General features: G+C 49.8%; 4 protein-coding genes across 12 annotated transcripts in view; 3 read left to right on the top strand and 1 right to left on the bottom strand.

The window, feature by feature from the left end:
- The window catches only part of LOC137846292 (killer cell lectin-like receptor subfamily B member 1B allele C), a 25,350-nt gene extending 22,131 nt beyond the window's left edge, over window positions 1-3,219 (top strand). For 2 of the 5 annotated variants that reach the window (XM_068664189.1, XM_068664187.1), the window contains 6 exons: window positions 982-1,208; window positions 1,590-1,712; window positions 1,799-1,924; window positions 2,045-2,199; window positions 2,425-2,540; window positions 2,648-3,219. In XM_068664189.1, the coding sequence (XP_068520290.1) occupies window positions 1,162-1,208; window positions 1,590-1,712; window positions 1,799-1,924; window positions 2,045-2,199; window positions 2,425-2,540; window positions 2,648-2,812 (732 nt within the window). In that variant the 5' untranslated portion in view covers window positions 982-1,161 and the 3' untranslated portion in view covers window positions 2,813-3,219. Of the gene's footprint in view, window positions 1-331; window positions 1,209-1,589; window positions 1,713-1,798; window positions 1,925-2,044; window positions 2,200-2,424; window positions 2,541-2,647 lie in introns of those variants that run through there. The other 3 variants (XM_068664188.1, XM_068664190.1, XM_068664191.1) reach the window with 3 other exon arrangements.
- Window positions 1-9,591, bottom strand: part of LOC137846291 (C-type lectin domain family 2 member B-like) — a 15,316-nt gene extending 5,725 nt beyond the window's left edge. The window contains exon 1 of the mRNA XM_068664186.1: window positions 9,338-9,591. The gene's annotated coding sequence lies outside the window, so the exon portion shown is untranslated. The remainder of the gene's footprint in view (window positions 1-9,337) is intronic.
- LOC137846287 (C-type lectin domain family 2 member A-like) lies at window positions 3,464-16,885 on the top strand. 4 transcript variants are annotated; one of them, XM_068664169.1, is made up of 5 exons: window positions 3,464-3,865; window positions 13,870-13,962; window positions 14,346-14,521; window positions 14,633-14,736; window positions 16,643-16,885. In XM_068664169.1, the coding sequence occupies exons 1-5, from the start codon at window positions 3,628-3,630 to the stop codon at window positions 16,782-16,784; spliced, it is 753 nt and encodes a 250-aa protein (XP_068520270.1). In that variant the 5' UTR covers window positions 3,464-3,627; the 3' UTR covers window positions 16,785-16,885. The 4 variants fall into 4 exon arrangements, with proteins under 4 accessions (XP_068520270.1, XP_068520272.1, XP_068520273.1 ...); XM_068664171.1 differs by lacking the exons at window positions 13,870-13,962; window positions 14,346-14,521; window positions 14,633-14,736 and adding exons at window positions 4,284-4,373; window positions 4,752-4,927; window positions 5,039-5,142 and having other exon boundaries at window positions 3,470-3,865; window positions 16,643-16,884; XM_068664170.1 differs by lacking the exons at window positions 13,870-13,962; window positions 14,346-14,521; window positions 14,633-14,736; window positions 16,643-16,885 and adding exons at window positions 4,284-4,373; window positions 4,752-4,927; window positions 5,039-5,142; window positions 5,427-5,952 and having other exon boundaries at window positions 3,485-3,865.
- On the top strand, window positions 9,997-12,465 carry LOC137846296 (killer cell lectin-like receptor subfamily B member 1B allele C). 2 transcript variants are annotated; one of them, XM_068664196.1, is made up of 6 exons: window positions 9,997-10,863; window positions 11,245-11,367; window positions 11,455-11,580; window positions 11,697-11,851; window positions 12,076-12,191; window positions 12,299-12,465. In XM_068664196.1, exons 1-6 carry the CDS (start codon window positions 10,779-10,781, stop codon window positions 12,420-12,422), a joined length of 729 nt encoding a protein of 242 aa, XP_068520297.1. In that variant the 5' UTR covers window positions 9,997-10,778; the 3' UTR covers window positions 12,423-12,465. The 2 variants fall into 2 exon arrangements, with proteins under 2 accessions (XP_068520297.1, XP_068520298.1); XM_068664197.1 differs by lacking the exon at window positions 11,455-11,580 and having other exon boundaries at window positions 9,999-10,863.

The following is a 16,885-nucleotide window of genomic DNA, read 5'->3' as shown; positions in this document are numbered from 1 at the left end:
ATAATGGCAAAAACCTCCAGATGCTGCATTTTTTTTTTTTTTTTTTTTACTGCTCTGACAAAATGTCCCTGCAAAGGGGTGGATGAGTGTTGCGTCAACTTCCCTCTTCTGAGGCCAAAACGGTGATTTTGGTTTTTCTGAGGTCTGGTTAGCCTGACCACATATTTTTAGGGCGTGTATTCCTTAGGGTGCGTATCCTTTGGGGTGCGTATCCTTTAGGGTGCGTATCCAAATACTCTTTTTTTTTTTCCCTCAGAACAGAATTATCTTTTTTCTTATTTATTTATTTATTTATTTATTTATTTATTTATTTATTTATTTATTTATTTATTTATTTATTCCTTGAGGGTGGAGAGGGCAAGGGGGGCAGACAGAGCGACGACAACTCCTAGGTGACCACGACGGTTTTTCGCGGCGTGAAAAGCCAATCTGTAGCCGTGACTTGCTACAGTGACAGGAGGACAGGAAAAAACAAAGAACAGTGCTTCATTTATATATATATATATTTTTTTTCATTTTGGTTTGTTTTTTTTCTTTTTTTGCAAGAAAATCCTGGAAGAACACAGCTGGAAAGCTGTGCACAGGCAGGGGCTGAGCAAAGGCACCTGGCAGAGCAGGGAAGACAGGATTAAATGCTGGTGTTAATAAAAAAAAATAGAAATAGCTAAATTAATTAATCAATTAAACACTTTCTTAGCTGCTTTCAAGCATGTGTGCCTTTTTTACTGGAATCCCAACGAAGCAGTGCCTTGTATCCATCAAAGGGATTTATCTGGGCTTGCACCAGGATGGGGAAAAACACTAAAAGACGCAAAAGCACCTTTTTTTGGCCGTGAGATAGCGCAAGACCCAAGTCTGCCCCTATCTTCTCATTAGGGATGTAATTTACAGGACGGGCCGTGAGCCTGGGGGAGGCAGGAGGATCTTGTGCCCCTCACCCGGGCACCAGGCGAGGGTGTTGGTGACCCCAAAAACTTTCAGGGGCATTGAATGGCCGTGAGCTGTGGCAGGAAGCTCCAGCCCCGCCGCTGGTTCGCACTTCACCGGTGCAGCTCTGAACATTTTGGTTTCCTGTCCTCCGGACTCCATCGTGTCCCCTCCACCTTCTGCGTGTCCTCCTGCCATGGAGGATGAGGATGGCTACATGGCCTTGGACAGGCGATGCAAGCGGGGTGCTGCGGAGAGGCTGGGACCCTTCCGGGACGCAGGTAGCGGGGTCCGGTCCTCTGTCCCCACCACGGGTTTGTGGTGGCGAGAGGATACCCCGGGTGGCGACTGCTTGGCGGGGGGAAGAAGCGGGGTGGTGCAGCTCTTGGGGTCCCAGAGAGTCGCTCAAGCTGGGGAAATTGAGAAGGGGATTTGGGGGGACGCTTGTCTGTGGTTTTTGGACACCCCACGGCACCCAGACGCTGGCTGCTGGCGCCCCCGTTTCGCTCCCATCTTGTCACCGTCGGGCTTGGCTGCGTCCCCCAAAACCCTTTTGCTCTGAAGAAGAGGGATTTTGGGGCACCCCCCGGGACAGAGAACAGGGCTGACGGATGCTCTCGCCCCCCCCACTTCTCCTTTTGTGTCCCTTCCCCTGGCTGCAGACCCTGCCACGAGGGACCCCGAGCCAGGCTTCGCCCCCCGGTGGATTCGCACCCCCATGCGATCCCCCCGCTGCCTCCTCGGGGCCCTGGTGACCGTTCTGCTGCTGTCCTTTGTGATATGCGGTGAGTTGACACCCCTGGGCGTCCTTTTTCGGGGGTGCTGGGGACTGGGGACACCCCCGTTTGGGCTCAGGGTCCCTCTCCCCCAGTGTCTTGGCTGCTGGTGGAGAGGCACCAGGGGGCTGTGGGGTGCGGGAACGCGTCGCAGGGACAAAGTTTTGCCACCCTGGGCTGCACCCACCTGGGGCTGAGGACGAGCTTGTGCCCCCCCGGAGGTAACCCCCTTAAAATATTGCATAAAATATTGTCTGAACCCCGCTGCCACCCACCCCGTGGTGCTGTGGTGGGGTTGTTTGCGTGGCTGTTTGTCTGTCTGTCCGTCTGTCTGTCTGCAGACGGTGGGGGCTGCGAGCTGTGTCCTGTGGGGTGGACGCTGCACAGGAGGAAGTGTTTTTGGGTCACCAGCAAGAGCAGCTCCTGGAGGGAGAGCCGGGAGAACTGCAGCCATCAGAGAGCCCAGCTGCTGGTGCCAGAGGACCAGGGCGAGCTGGTAACGGGGCTGATTCTGGCTAGGATGTGGGACGGGGCTCAGGGTTGCACCCGAGGGACTTTGGGGTCCAGAAATTTGGGGTCCGCACCCATAAGGTGCAGGGATGGGTGCCCAAAGCTCTGGGGTAGCATTACGGACGCCAGCGGGGCTCCTGGCTGGGTGGGAGGAGCCAGTTTTGGGGACAGCAAACAACACCGTAGTCACCAGCCCCGTTTCCTCTCGTAGGACTTCCTAAATCGGGTCATACAGAAACCCACACGCTACTTCTGGATCGGCCTCTCCCAGCCCTCTGTGGGGATGGCTTGGACCTGGCTGGATGGCTCCCGCCTGGACCAGAGCCGGTGAGAGCCTGGGAGAAGCCTGGAGGGGATGGATGGGGGTGTGGACACCTCCAACGTCCCCTCAGGGACCCCCGTGAGGTGCCACGGGATCTCTCTCGCACCCTCAGGTTCAACCTGAGCACCCCGAACGCCAGCGGAGCCTGCGGGGCGCTGAGGGAGGACAGGATCATCTCGGAAACCTGCGGCTCCGCCTTGGCGTGGATCTGCCAGAAAGAGGCCGTCCTGCTCTGAGCGACTTGGGAAAAAATATAAAAAAGAACAAAAAAAAATAAAAAAAAAAAAAAAAACACATTGCTTTCAAAATAAAGTCCCTTCTCACCCCTGCGGGCTTTGTGTTGTCTGCTAGGGCTGCCGTATTTTCAGCACGCAGGGGGCATTTTGGAAAGGGATGGCTGGTGTGAAGAGGGGGAGAAATGAGGTTCTGGGGTTTTGGGGGAGGCAGGTGAAAAGGCAGCTTTTTTCTTTTTTCTTTATTTATTCTGCAGGTGGGATGAGGCCTGACAAAATCAGGGTTGCACAAGCTGAGGTTTTCATACGATTCCTGGAAAAAAAAAGAAAAACAAAGGCCTTTTTTCTCTCTGTAGCCATTGGCAACCTTCTTCTTGTTGTGGCTGGTGGTTTGCAAGATCGGGGTTGGACAGGCTGACATTTTCACACAGTTTCTGGCAAAAAAAGAAATTACAACAATCCCCAGGGGTAAAAACCACAATGACTGATTCTCTTGCGGTGAAGACTAGGAGGAGGACGTCAGTCATAAAAGCAAAGAAATGCCATGGGGGGAAATGGGAGAGGGGAAGGAGACGGAAAAGGGTGGGGCAAAAAAAGCCATATTTGAAGATATTTGTTGCTTTCACTTTTGTAATGATGCCAAGAGTTGCACTGGGGACCTGGGCTGTGTGCAAAATAAGCTTAGGATAGAAAAAAAAAAGTGAGAAAGGAGCGATTTGGTCAAAAAAGGGGTGGTGTGGGGCAGGCTGCTGGGGAGGGAGGCAGACGCTGCCTCATGACTGCTCGTGAAGAGGATCCCACGCACAACTGGCTGTGGCGAAGCCTAAGTGGCACGTAAAGTGGAATATTTCACAACCAAATGCCCGAAATTGGGGATATTTCCCCCTATTTCAGCCTCCTTGGAGAGGCCTCCGCCATTACAGGGCTGAAGAGTACAACTCCCATCATCCCCTGCGTGCGGCCGGCACAGGGGTGGGAGCGGAAGCAGGAGGGGCAAGTTCAACGTGAACATAGGCGGCACGTGGAGGATGGTGGAGAGGTAGCTGAGGACCCCGGTGCTGTGGTAATGTGCATGCACAAAGGAGCGACGGAGACGAGTAAGCACCAGTCCTGTTTTTGGGATGCCACGGTGCTGCTGGAGGTCATGGCAGGGCTTAGAGCTACATGGGCATAATTTAATTTAATTAAAATAGCTGGGGAGAGGGGCTAAAGAAGGGAAAGCTGTGAGAGGTATGGGATGGCCTGAGCTGTGGGTGTGGGTGCAATGCTCATTTCTGAGCTTGAAGGGGATGGAGGTGATGCAATGAGCTCAGGCAGCCCTAAAAATCCTCAGAAGCCAAAGGCAGCCTCTGAACTGAGCCTTTCCCCCGAGATACGTGCTTTCTGGGTGTATTTTCAGGTGCTGGAGGGAATAGAGGGGCAGTGGGGAGCTCGGGGGGCTCTTGGAGGCACTTGCACCCCGTGTTTGTTGACCGTGCCTCTCCTCCGTGCTCTGTTGCTTTGTTCTCCCTCCAGCTTTTAGCCTCAAGTGCCTTAAGGACAAACCGTTCCCCATCGGGGCCACCGTGCTCGTGATAGCGTTGCTGATTGCCATTGCCCTGGCAGGTAAGAGGATGGAGATGGCCCTACCAGAATCCTCTCCTCCCCTTTGGAAAACCCAGTGGTGAGGATAGGGCAGGGGCTGAGCGTGGGATGCCACGGGAAAACCTGGACGGGGGTAAAATTTGTCCCTAAAGGGGCCAAAACTGCCTCAAAACGCTCAGCTCCAGGAGGAAGCTGCAGAAAGACCTTTATGGGGAGGGAAGGAGGTGTTTATTTCAGCCCTAAGTGGCTTCTGGAGCTGAAAATGAATATTTTGAACAGAAAGGTGAAAACAACAAAAATGAAATGAGAAGTGGAAATGAACATGTTTTTTATGGGATTAGATCTCACAAATCATCACCACCGATTAAAATAAGCAGATTTCCTTCTCCTTATTTCCAGCCAGGAAATGTCCATCCTGCCCCTCTCCCATCCTTCCCAGCTGCTCAGGAAACGGCATCGGGTTCAGGCAGAAATGCTTCTACTTTGTGGAGAACGAGACCAACTGGAACGAGAGCCAGAGCTTCTGCCTCTCCCTAGGAGCCCAGCTGGCCACCATCGACAGCCAGGAGGACTTGGTTAAATGAGGGTTTTGCCCGGTGCTGGGGTGGCTTTTTGGGAAGCAGCTGTGGGCTTCCTTGGAGGATGTAAGGTGAAGACGGGCACAACATTTCTTCTTTGCTTTCCAGAGCTTCCTATTGCGCTACGGGCGTGCCTTGCACTACTGGGTCGGTCTGCATCGGGAGGGATCCGACCCCTGGAGATGGTGTAACGGGTCTCTCTTCAACAACCGGTACGTCATGGCTTCTTTTTCTCATATTTTTTAATGGGCTGGGAGCAATTAACCACCCCTTCTTGTAATGCTTGGTCCTTAGGAAGCAGCTTGTGGATGCAGAGGGCATCCCTGGATGAACCCATATGGGATTAATCAACCAAAAATATTCCTTCCTTCATGGAAGGGGGCAGATTTAGCTTTGCATGGGGGTCATTGTCTGCTGGAAAGGATTCTTCCTCCTCCTTCCAGCACCGTTTGCTTATGTGGGACATGCTCAGCCCTTCTCCTTCTGCTTTGTGCAGGTTCGATATCCAGGGCAATGGCCAATGTGCCTACATCGACCTTGCTGGGGTCAGCAGTGACTGGTGCTCCCAGCAGAAGTATTCAGTCTGCAGCCACCCCCTGAAGAGTCCCAGGCGAGCGGAGAGGGGAGGAGAGCCATGAGCTGTCCCTTGCAGCCTCCTACTGCATCCTGAAGTCGCCTCCGAATTTTCACTATGAAGGTGATGAAGAGAAAGCTGCTGTAATTAAACCCACTTGTGTAGGGTTCCTGACAGTACATTATCTAAAGAAGTGTTGTAAATGAAGTCTCCACTCAATCTGAATATTTGTAAAAGGAATATTTTTTTAAATAAATATTTATAAAATGTATAAAAGACAAGAAAACATTGCTGGGTGTGTGGGGAGTCTACGCTCCACCAACACGCACACACAAACATCAAACATTCTAAATAAATAAATTAATAAAAAAAATCTAAATTAATTAATAAAAAAATAAAAATTAATTAATAAAAAAACTAATTAATAAAAAAATTCTAAATAAATAAATTCTCATTGCAGTCTACAACTTCCTCGTAAGGGGGTGTCGAGAGGCAGGAGACCTTTTCTCCATTAACACCAGCGACAGGACCCGCGGGAACGGGGTTAAGCTGAGGCAGGGGAAGTTTAGGCTTGACATCAGGAGGGGGTTCTTCACAGAGAGAGTGGTTGCACACTGGAACAGGCTCCCCAGGGAAGTGGTCACTGCACCGAGCCTGACTGAATTTAAGAAGAGATTGGACTGTGCGCTTAGTCACATGGTCTGAACTTTTGGGTAGACCTGTGCGGTGTCAAGAGTTGGACTTGATGATCCTTAAGGGTCCCTTCCAACTCAGGATATTCTATGATTCTATGATAAATATACAGAACATTGCTTTTACATACCAAACGTGTGTATGCCTTTACAATCAGGAAAGGTTCAACAATCCTTTAAGTTCCATGACTTACCAGTCTCTATTTTCCATTCCTTTTCTTGATTACAAACAAGTCTCTTCTTTTCATTCCTTTTGTACAATATGTCTCGCTTTAAGTTGTCAAGCAACTCGGTCTTCAAGCCTTATGTATCCCGTTCTTCCCGGATCGAAGAAAAACATACCCATCTCCTTTTGAAGGTCAATAGGGCCTGGATCAAAAGGCACGTTCAGGTCAACAGGGAGCAGACCAGCAAAAGCCTTCGATGGCTGTAGCAGCAGAGGGACCGATGCCCTAGCAGTCGGATCAGCAAAGGAGCCCACAGCTCCCTTACTATCTGACAAACCACACGTTTCTGACTGGCCCCACATGGCTCCTCAAGGCCTCAGAGATTGCTCGCCAGGTGCCCAGCAATCCCACCGCAACCTTGTCGATTTTAGTTGCAGAGTCCCACACCTTGACTTCAATTTGGTCCCATGTTTCAGGCTCATAAACTGTCCGATTGTTAAGAAGGAGAATAAGCTGTAAGGTTACCAGGACAGTCTTTGTTCCTAAGGACGTATGATTCCCCATAATGCGCAACTTTTTACCAGTGAGAGGCAGCTGTGTGCACAGGTCCGCTTCTCTCAGCTCGAGCTTCTCTCCAGCTCCAGTGCACCTATTTCTAGCGACTTTCAGTCACTTCAGTCTCTGAGCATTTTGGTTTCCTGTCCTCCGGACCCCGTTGTGTCCCCTCCACCTGCTTTGTGTCCTCCTGCCATGGAGGATGAGGATGGCTACATGGCCTTGGACAGGCGATGCAAGCGGGGTGCTGCAGAGAGGCCGGGACCCTTCCGGGACACAGGTAGCGGGGTCCGATCCTCTGTCCCCACCACTTCTTTATGTGTTTTCACTGAGCGGTCAGCAATCCGTGTTCTTTCCAAATTACTCCATGAGCATGTACCATGCGGAATGTATATTTAGAATCTGTCCAAATATTTATTTTCCTTCCTGCTGCTAGTTCCAGTGCTCACGTAAGAGCAATTATCTGTGCTTTCTGGGTGGATGTCCCAGGGGGTAATGGTTTGGACTTGATTACCTGTTGAGTGGTTGTAATGGCGTACCCTGCCTTACATTGTCCTTGTTTCACAAAGCTGCTCCCATCAGTATACCAAGAGTCGTCAGCATCTTCTAAAGATTCTTCCTTAAAATCGGGTTGATTAGAATACACAGTGTCCATTGTTTCTATACAATCATGGGTTATGGGTTCATCCAGAGTTCCACTAAGGAAAGAAGCTGGATTTACGATGTTAGTGACCACAGTTTCCACATCATCTTGTTCTACTAATATTGCTTGATATTTTAAAATCATCAATTCTTGTTTAAGTTGTTTAAAGACTTTTTGTGCTTCTCCAGTCCAGACTAACTTTGACTGGTTAATCGTTATCAAATCACATAGAGGCTTTACCAATAATCCATAATTATAAATCCAAAGGCGACACCAACCTGTCATTCCTAAAAAGGTTTGTAGCTCCTTTACCGTTTGAGGTTCTGAAGTCCGTCAAATGACTTCCTTATATTCAGTTCCTAGTTCTCGTTGTCCTCCTGAAATTTCAAATCCCAGATAGGTCACACTTTGTTGAGCCAGCTGGACTTTCTGTCAAGAGACTTGATATCCATTTAAACCCAGAAAATTAAGAAGACTTAGAGTCGATTGAATGCAACTCCCTTTAGTCTCGGTAACTATTAAGAGATCATCTACCTATTGTAACAAAGCCCCTTCAGTGTCCGGAGGCATCCAAGTTTTGAGTTCCCTTGCTAATTGGTTTCCAAAAATAGTGGGGCTATTCTTGAATCCTTGAGGTAGTGCTGTCCACGTAAGCTGCGTCTTTCTGCCTGAATCGGGATTTTCCCATTCAAAGGCAAATAGGTTTTGGCTTTCAGTTGCTACAGGCAGGCAGAAGAAGGCGTCTTTTAAATCCAGTACGGTAAACCAGACTTGACTATTCTTTAATTTAGTCAGCAAAGCATAAGGGTTTGCCACTACTGGATGTATATCCTCGGTGATTTTATTTATGGCCCTCAAATCCTGAACTAACCTATAGCTTTTTCATCTGCCTTTTTAATTGGCAATATGGGTGTATTGTATTCTGATTCGCATTCAATCAATAATCCATACTGTAAAAATTTATCAATTATCTCTTTAATTCCTTTCCTATCTTTCATATTATAATATTATAATATTTCACAACCAAATGCCCGAAACTGGGGATATTTCCCCCTATTTCAGTCTCCTTGGAGAGGCCTCAGGCCTCCGCCATTACAGGGCTGAAGACTACAACTCCCATCATCCCCTGCGCGCGGGACCCGGATACAGGCCGGGCGGGCGCAAGGCGCAAAGCGCAGTGGCGGGGGCGGGGCGTCCGCCATTTTGTGCACGTATGTGACCAATGGGGGCGATGGGGAAGGGGTTGGCTCTAGGCTCTTAAAGGGGGCACGGCCCCAGGGTGGGGCCCCCTCGGGTTACGGTGAAGGGCCCGGCGGAGCGGGGTCGGGCGGCGGGGGGAGCGTCGTGAGCGTCGTGAGGCTTCCCTCGCCGAGCCACGGCGCTGCGTGCGGCCATCGGGTGCAAAGTTCGGGCATTGAAAGAAGGGAGCGAGCGAGAGGAGAACGAGGAAAAAAAAAAAAAATAAATAAATAAAAATAAATAAATAAATAAATAAAATTAAAATAAATAAAATTAAAATAATAAATAAATAAATAAATAAATAAATAAATAAAACACAGCACAAATGCAAAAAGAAAGGCGAGGGAGTGACGAAGAGGGTGGGAAAAGGGGCAAAGGAGCACATAACGAAGTAAATAAATAAACTTTAAAGCAATGAAAGAAAAAAAGTTGGGAAGCCCGCCCTGGCTGGCTGCTCCTTTCCTTCCCGTTTCAGCCCCGAGCCGAGCGCTGCTCGCTCAGCTGGCCCCGAATTTCGCTGCTCGGAGGCGAACTTACCTTCCGAGTGTCTTCTCCGGTGTGGATTGTTGCAATAATGTGCGGAGATTAAATAAATCACAAAGGACAGACCCCCCGTTACATAAGTGGTTGCTTTTGCCCAATGCCACGCCTACGCCGCCACATAAACGAAATATAAATAGTTAAATAAAAAAAAGCAACTCAGATGACTCAAAAGCTAACTCCTTGCTGCTTGGAGTTGCCCTCACGATGTTATCCCGGCTGCCAAAAGAGGAAGAGGAGCAAATCTATGATGTTTTTGATGAAGAAACCCCGTTCATTTGAAACATCCTGTCCCCGGTGCGGAAGCAGAGAGGGGGAGAAATAATGGCGAAAACCTCCAGATGCTGCATTTTTATATATATTTTTTTTTAACTGCTCTGACAAAATGTCCCTGCAAAGGGGTGGACGAGTGTTGCTTCAACTTCCCTCTTCTGAGGGCAAAACGGTGATTTTGTTTTTTTTGAGGTCTGGTTAGCCCGACCACATATTTTTACGGCGTGTATTCCTTCGGGTGCGTATCCTTTGGGGTGCGTATCCTTTAGGGTGCGTATCCAAATAGCCTTTTTTTTTTTCCCCTCAGAACAGATTTATATTTTTTATTATTTATTTATTTATTTATTTATTTTTTTTTTTTTTTTTTTTTTTTTTTTTCCTTGAGGGTGGAGAGGGCAAGGGGGGGAGACAGAGCGACGACAACTCCTAGGTGACCACGACGGTTTTTCGCGGCGTGAAAAACCAATCTGTAGCCGTGACTTGCTACAGCAACAGGAGGACAGGAAAAAACACAGAACAGTGCTTCATTTATATATTTTTTTATTTTTTTTTTCAGTTTGGTTTGTTTTTTTCTTTTTTTTTGCAAGAAAATCCTGGAAGAACACAGCCGGAAAGCTGTGCACAGGCAGGGGCTGAGCAAAGGCACCTGGCAGAGCAGGGAAGACAGGATTAAATGCTGGTGTTAATAAAATAAATAGAAATAGCTAAATTAATTAATCAAATAAACACTTTCTTAGCTGCTTTCAAGCACGTGTGCCTTTTTTACTGGAATCGCAACGAAGCAGTGCCTTGTATCCATCAAAGGGATTTATCTGGGCTCGCACCAGGATGGGGAAAAACACTAAAAGACACAAAAACACATTTTTTTTTGGCCATGAGATAGCGCAAGACCCGAGTCTGCCCCTATCTTCTCATGAGGGATGTAATTTATAGGATGGGCTGTGAGCCCGGGGGAGGCAGGAGGATCTTGTGCCCCTCACCCGGGCACCAGGCGAGGGTGTTGGTGACCCCAAAAACTTTCAGGGGCATTGAACGGCCGTGAGCTGTGGCAGGAAGCTCCGGCCCCGCCGCTGGTTCGCACTTCACCGGTGCAGCTCTGAGCATTTGGGTTTCCTGTCCTCCGGACTCCATCGTGTCCCCTCTACCTTCTGCGTGTCCTCCTGCCATGGAGGTTGAGGATGGCTACATGGCCTTGGACAGGCGATGGAAGCGGGGTGCTGCGGAGAGGCCGGGACCCCTCCGGGACGCAGGTAGCGGGGTCCGATCCTCCGTCCCCACCATGGGTTTGTGGTGGCGAGAGGATATCCCGGGTGGCGATTGCTTGGCGGGGGGAAGAAGCGGGGTGGCGCAGCTCTTGGGGTCCCAGAGAGTCGCTCAAGCTGGGGAAATTGAGAAGGGGATTTGGGGGGACGCTTGTCTGTGGTTTTTGGACACCCCACGGCACCCCGATGCTGGCTGCTGGCGCCCCCGTTTCGCTCCCATCTTGTCACCGTCGGGCTTGGCTGCGTCCCCCAAAACCCTTTTGCTCTGAAGAAGAGGGATTTTGGGGCACCCCCCGAGACAGAGAACAGGGCTGACGGATGCTCTCGGCCCCCCCACTTCTCCTTTTGTGTCCCTTCCCCTGGCTGCAGGCCCTGCCACGAGGGACCCCGAGCCAGGCTTCGCCCCCCGGTGGATTCGCACCCCCATGCGATCCCCCCGCTGCCTCCTCGGGGCCCTGGTGACCGTTCTGCTGCTGTCCTTTGTGATATGCGGTGAGTTGACACCCCTGGGGCGTCCTTTTTCTGGGGTGCTGGGGACTGGGGACACCCCCGTTTGGGCTCAGGGTCCCTCTCCCCCAGTGTCTTGGCTGCTGGTGGAGAGGCACCAGGGGGCTGTGGGGTGCGGGAACGCGTCGCAGGGACAAAGTTTTGCCACCCTGGGCTGCACCCACCTGGGGCTGAGGACGAGCCTGTGCCCCCCCGGAGGTAACCCCCTTAAAATATTGCATAAAATATTGTCTGAACCCCGCTGCCACCCACCCCGTGGCGCTGTGGTGGGGTTGTTCGCGTGGCTGTTTGTCTGTCTGTCCGTCTGTCTGCAGATGGTGGGGGCTGCGAGCTGTGTCCTGTGGGGTGGACGCTGCACAGGAGGAAGTGTTTTTGGGTCACCAGCAAGAGCAGCTCCTGGAGGGAGAGCCGGGAGAACTGCAGCCATCAGAGAGCCCAGCTGCTGGTGCCAGAGGACCAGGGCGAGCTGGTAACGGGGCTGATACTGGCTAGGAGGTGGGACGGGGCTCAGGCTTGCACCCGAGGGGATGTGGGGTCCAGAAATTTGGGGTCCGCACCCGTAGGGTGCAGGGATGGGTGCCCAAAGCTCTGGGGTAGCATTAGGGATGCCAGCGGGGCTCCTGGCTGGGTGGGGGAGCCAGTTTTGGGGACAGCAAACAACACCATAGTCACCAGCCCAGTTTCCTCTCGTAGGACTTCCTAAATCGAGTCATACAGAAACCCACACGCTACTTCTGGATCGGCCTCTCCCAGCCCTCTGTGGGGATGGCTTGGACCTGGCTGGATGGCTCCCGCCTGGACCAGAGCCGGTGAGAGCCTAGGAGAAGCCTGGAGGGGATGGATGGGGGGGTGGACACCTCCAACGTCCCCTCAGGGACCCCCGTGAGGTGCCACGGGATCTCTCTCGCACCCTCAGGTTCAACCTGAGCACCCCGAACGCCAGCGGAGCCTGCGGGGCGCTGAGGGAGGACAGGATCATCTCGGAAACCTGCGGCTCCGCCTTGGCGTGGATCTGCCAGAAAGACGCCGTCCTGCTCTGAGCGACTTGGGAAAAAAATATAAAAAAATAACAAAAAAAATAAATTTAAAAAACCACATTGCTTTCAAAATAAAGTCCCTTCTCACCCCTGCGAGCTTTGTGTTGTCTGCTAGGGCTGCCGTATTTTCAGCATGCAGGGGGCATTTTGGAAAGGGATGGCTGGTGTGAAGGAAATGAGGTTCTGGGATTTTGGGGGAGGCAGGTGAAAAGGCAGCTTTTTTCTTTTTTCTTTATTTATTCTGCAGGTGGGATGAGGCCTGACAAAATCCGGGTTGCACAAGCTGAGGTTTTCATACGATTCCTGGAAAAAAAAAAAAGAAAAAAAAAAAGGCCTTTTTTCTCTCTGTAGCCATTGGCCACCTTCTTCTTGTTTTGGCTGGTGGTTTACAAGATCGGGGTTGGACAGGCTGACATTTTCACACAGTTTGTGGCAAAAAAAGAAATTACAACAATCCCCAGGGGTAAAAACCACAATGACTGATTCTCTTGCGGTGAAGCACTAGGGTTCATGTTCTCTGCTCTGAGGTGGCAACTCATTTGCACGTATATTTTAATGTGTTTAAAACAGAAAGAACAGACTCTGACAACTTCAAGAGGCCTCTCGGGGGGGGGGGGGAAGAGGACATCATAAAAGCAAAAAAATGCCCTGGGGAGAAATGGGAGAGGGGAAGGAGACGGAAAATGGTGAGGCAAAAAAAAAAAAAGCCGTATTTGAAGATATTTGTTGCTTTCACTTTTGTAATGATGCCAAGAGTTGCACTGGGGACTGGGCTGTGTGCAAAATAAGTTTAAGATAAAAAAAAAAAGTGAGAAAAACGGGGCTGGGTGGGACTTTCTGGCCGGATGCCTTTCCGGCCTGCTGCCTTTACGGCTGTCTGGCTGGCTGGCTGGCTGGCTCGGGAGCAGAAGCAGGAGCAGGAAGCTCAACGGGAACATCAGCGGGATGTGAGGGATGGTGGCGAGCGTGAGGGGTAGCTGAGGACCCCAGTGCTGTGGTAATGTGCATGCACAAAGGAGCGGCGGAGATGAGTAAGCACCAGTCCTGTTTTCTTGATGCCGCGGTGCTGCTGGAGGTCATGGCAGGGCTTAGAGCTACATGGGCATAATTTAATTTAATTAAAATAGCTGGGGAGAGGAGTGCAAGGACAGGAAAGCTGTGAGAGGTATGGAATGGCCAGAGCTGTGGGTGTGGGTGCAATGCTCATTTCCGAGCTCAAAGGGGATGGAGGTGATGCAATGAGCTCAGGCAGCCCTAAAAATCCTCGGAAGCCAAAGGCAGCCTCTGAACTGAGCCTTTTCCCCGAGATATGTGCGTTCTGGGTGTATTTTCAGGTGCTGGGGGGAATAGAGGGGCAGTGGGCAGCTCGGGGGGCTCTTGGAGGCACTTGTACCCCATGTTTGTTGACCGTGCCTCTCCTCCGTGCTCCATTGCTTTGTTCTCCCTCCAGCTTTTAGCCTCAAGTGCCTTAAGGACAAACTGTTCCCCATTGGGGCCACCATGCTCGTGACAGCGTTGCTGATCGCCGTCATTGCCCTGGCAGGTAAGAGGATGGAGATGGCCCTACCAGAATCTTCTCCTCCCCTTTGGGAAACCCAGTGGTGAGGATAGGGCAGGGGCTGGGCATGGGATGCCACAGGAAAACCTGGACGGGGGTAAAATTTGTCCCTAAAGGGGCCAAAACTGCCTCAAAACACTCTGCACCAAGAGGAAGCTGCAGAAAGACCTTTATGGGGAGGAAGGAAGTGTTTATTTCAGCCCTAAGTGGCTTCTGGAGCTGAAAATGAATATTTTGAACAAGAACAGAAAGGTGAAAACAACAAAAATAAAATGAGAAGTGGAAATGAACATGTTTTTTATGGGATTAGATCTCACAAATCATCACCACCGATTAAAATAAGCAGATTTCCTTCTCCTTATTTCCAGCCAGGAAATGTCCATCCTGCCCCTCTCCCATCCTTCCCACCTGCTCAGGAAACGGCATCGGGTTCAGGGAGAAATGCTTCTACTTTGTGGAGGACGAGACCAACTGGAACGAGAGCCAGAGCTTCTGCCTCTCCCTAGGAGCCCAGCTGGCCACCATCGACAGCCAGGAGGACTTGGTTAAATGAGGGTTTTGCCGGGTGCTGGGGTGGCTTTTTGGGAAGCAGCTGTGGGCTTCCTTGGAGGATGTAAGGTGAAGATGGGCACAACATTTCTTCTTTGCTTTCCAGAGCTTCCTATTGCGCTACGGGCGTCCCTTCCACTTTTGGGTCGGTCTGCATCGGGAGGGATCCGACCCCTGGAGATGGTGCAACGGGTCTCTCTTCAACAACCTGTACGTCCTGGCTTCTTTTTCTCATATTTTTTAATTGGCTGGGAGCAATTAACCACCCCTTCTTCTAATGCTTGGTCCTTGGTGTTACATATGGAGTGGTAATTCGTGTCTGTTTACTGCCTTTTACTGCTTTTTTACACTGTTTACTTGCCTTTTATACCTTTTATAAGTATAAATATTACTAAATTCAGATTGAGTTGGGACTTCATTTATAATACTAATGTTATAAATGAAGTCTCAACTCAATCTGAATTTTGTAATATTTCTAAAATCTATAGAAGGTATAAAAGCTAGAAAAGGTATAAAAACTATAAAAGGCAAGTAAATAGGGCTGGGTGTGAGGGGAGTCTACGCTCCACCAACACGCACACACGAACATCAAACATTCCAAATATACAGAACATTTCTTTTACATACTAAACCCGAGTACACCTATACATATGTACAATCAGAAAAGGCAACAAACAATCCTTTAAGATCCATGACTTAACAGTCTCAATCTTCCATTCCTTTTCTTGATTACTAACAAGCCTCCATTTTCCATTCCTTTTGAACAATATGTCTCCCTTTAAGTTGTCAAGCAAGTGGGCCTTTGGGCCTTATGTATCCCGTTCTTCCCAGATCAAAGAAAAGCATATCCATCTCCCTTTTCAAGGCCAATGAGGCCTGGGTCAAAAGGCACGTTCAGGTCAACAGAGGGCAGGAACAACAAAAGCCTTTGACAACTGTAGTGGCAGAGGGGCCGATGGCGTAGCAGTTGAATCAGCAAAGGAGCCCGCAGCTCCCTCACTGTCTGGTAAACTACATGTTTGCGAATTGTGGCTCCACATGGCTCTTTAAGGCCTCAGGGATTGCTCGCCAGGTGCCCAGCAATCTCACCGCAACCTTGTCGTTTTTAGTTGCAGAGTCCCACACCTTGACCTCAATTTGGTCCCATGTTTCAGGCTCATAAACTGTCCAATTGTTAATAAGGAGAATAAGCTGTAAGGTTACCAGGACAGACTTTGTTCCCAGGGATGTATGACTCCCCATAATGCACAACTGCTGACCAGCGAGGGGCAGGTGTGTGCACAGGTCCACTTCTCTCAGCTCGAGCTTCTCTCCAGCTCCGGTGCGCCTATTTCCAGTGACTTTCTGTACAAGATTCTCTAAGCAGTTTGCTGAGTCTGGCCAAACCTATCTTCATGAGGCAATTAATGTGCCTGTTCCCGTCCTGGTCTCCATTCTGCTAGCCTGTTCCTTTTCATTCCTTCTTTCTGCTTCTTTACTGATGATATAACTTCATTACATAGTGTTGCCTTTTTTTTTCTTTTTTTTTCTTTTTTTTTTTAATCTTGAGGGCAGGCTCCCCTCTTATACCCTTCTCTCCACAGCGGTTCTTTTCAAAACAACTTTTCTTTGGTCAAACAACTTTGCATATAACAACAGCAAACACCCAGAAACATCCATGCCTTAATGGTTGGAGAACAAGAGACCAGCTGGAGAACAAGAAACCAGAGACTGCATGGAGTCTCCTGAATCACCCTCCTTTGTTCCCTCTAAATTCTTATATATTCCTGATGGCCTCGTCGTTAAGAGTCTAATGTTACCTAAGTCACGGGGCTTTCCAACCCCCATGGCCACACTCCCACATCTCCCCTTTCTTTATTAATATCAACCATTTTCTCGACACAAATTACCATTCCATATATAATATTCGGAAGCAGCTTGTGGATGCAGAGGGCATCCCTGGATGAACCCATATGGGATTAATCAACCAAAAATATTCCTTCATGGAAGGGGGCAGATTTAGCTTTGCATAGGGGTCGTTGTCCGCTGGAAAGGATTCATCTTCCTCCTTCCAGCACCGTTTGCTTGTATGGGAGATGCTCAGCCCCTTGACTTCTCCTTCTGCTGCTTTGTGCAGGTTCGATATCCAGGGCAATGGCCAATGTGCCTACCTCAACCTTGATGGGGTCAGCAGTGACTGGTGCTCACAGCAGAAGTATTTGGTCTGCAGCCACCCCCTGCAGAGCCCCAGGGGAGCGGAGAGGGGAGGAGAGTCCTGAGCTGCCCCTTGCAGCCTCCTACTGCATCCTGAAGTCACCTCTGAAGTTACACCATGAAGATGATGAAGAGAAGGCTGTTACCACTATTGGCTGCTACCAAT

The sequence above is a fragment of the Anas acuta genome, chromosome 31 (genome assembly GCF_963932015.1).
Source record: "Anas acuta chromosome 31, bAnaAcu1.1, whole genome shotgun sequence".
Taxonomy (NCBI): domain Eukaryota; kingdom Metazoa; phylum Chordata; class Aves; order Anseriformes; family Anatidae; genus Anas; species Anas acuta.
Note: the sequence above shows the minus strand (reverse complement) of the source record. Positions and strands in the feature narration are given on the sequence as shown.

Excerpts from the sequence above, each read along its gene's own strand:
- LOC137846287 (XM_068664169.1), top strand. The coding sequence starts at position 3,628 with ATGCCCGAAATTGGGGATATTTCCCCCTATTTCAGCCTCCTTGGAGAG. Across the intron at positions 14,522-14,632 it reads TCGACAGCCAGGAGGACTTG|AGCTTCCTATTGCGCTACGG; the intron begins GTTAAATGAGGG and ends TTTGCTTTCCAG. Across the intron at positions 14,737-16,642 it reads GGGTCTCTCTTCAACAACCT|GTTCGATATCCAGGGCAATG; the intron begins GTACGTCCTGGC and ends TGCTTTGTGCAG.
- LOC137846296 (XM_068664196.1), top strand. The coding sequence starts at position 10,779 with ATGGAGGTTGAGGATGGCTACATGGCCTTGGACAGGCGATGGAAGCGG. Across the intron at positions 10,864-11,244 it reads GGGACCCCTCCGGGACGCAG|GCCCTGCCACGAGGGACCCC; the intron begins GTAGCGGGGTCC and ends CCCTGGCTGCAG. Across the intron at positions 11,852-12,075 it reads CAGAGGACCAGGGCGAGCTG|GACTTCCTAAATCGAGTCAT; the intron begins GTAACGGGGCTG and ends TTCCTCTCGTAG.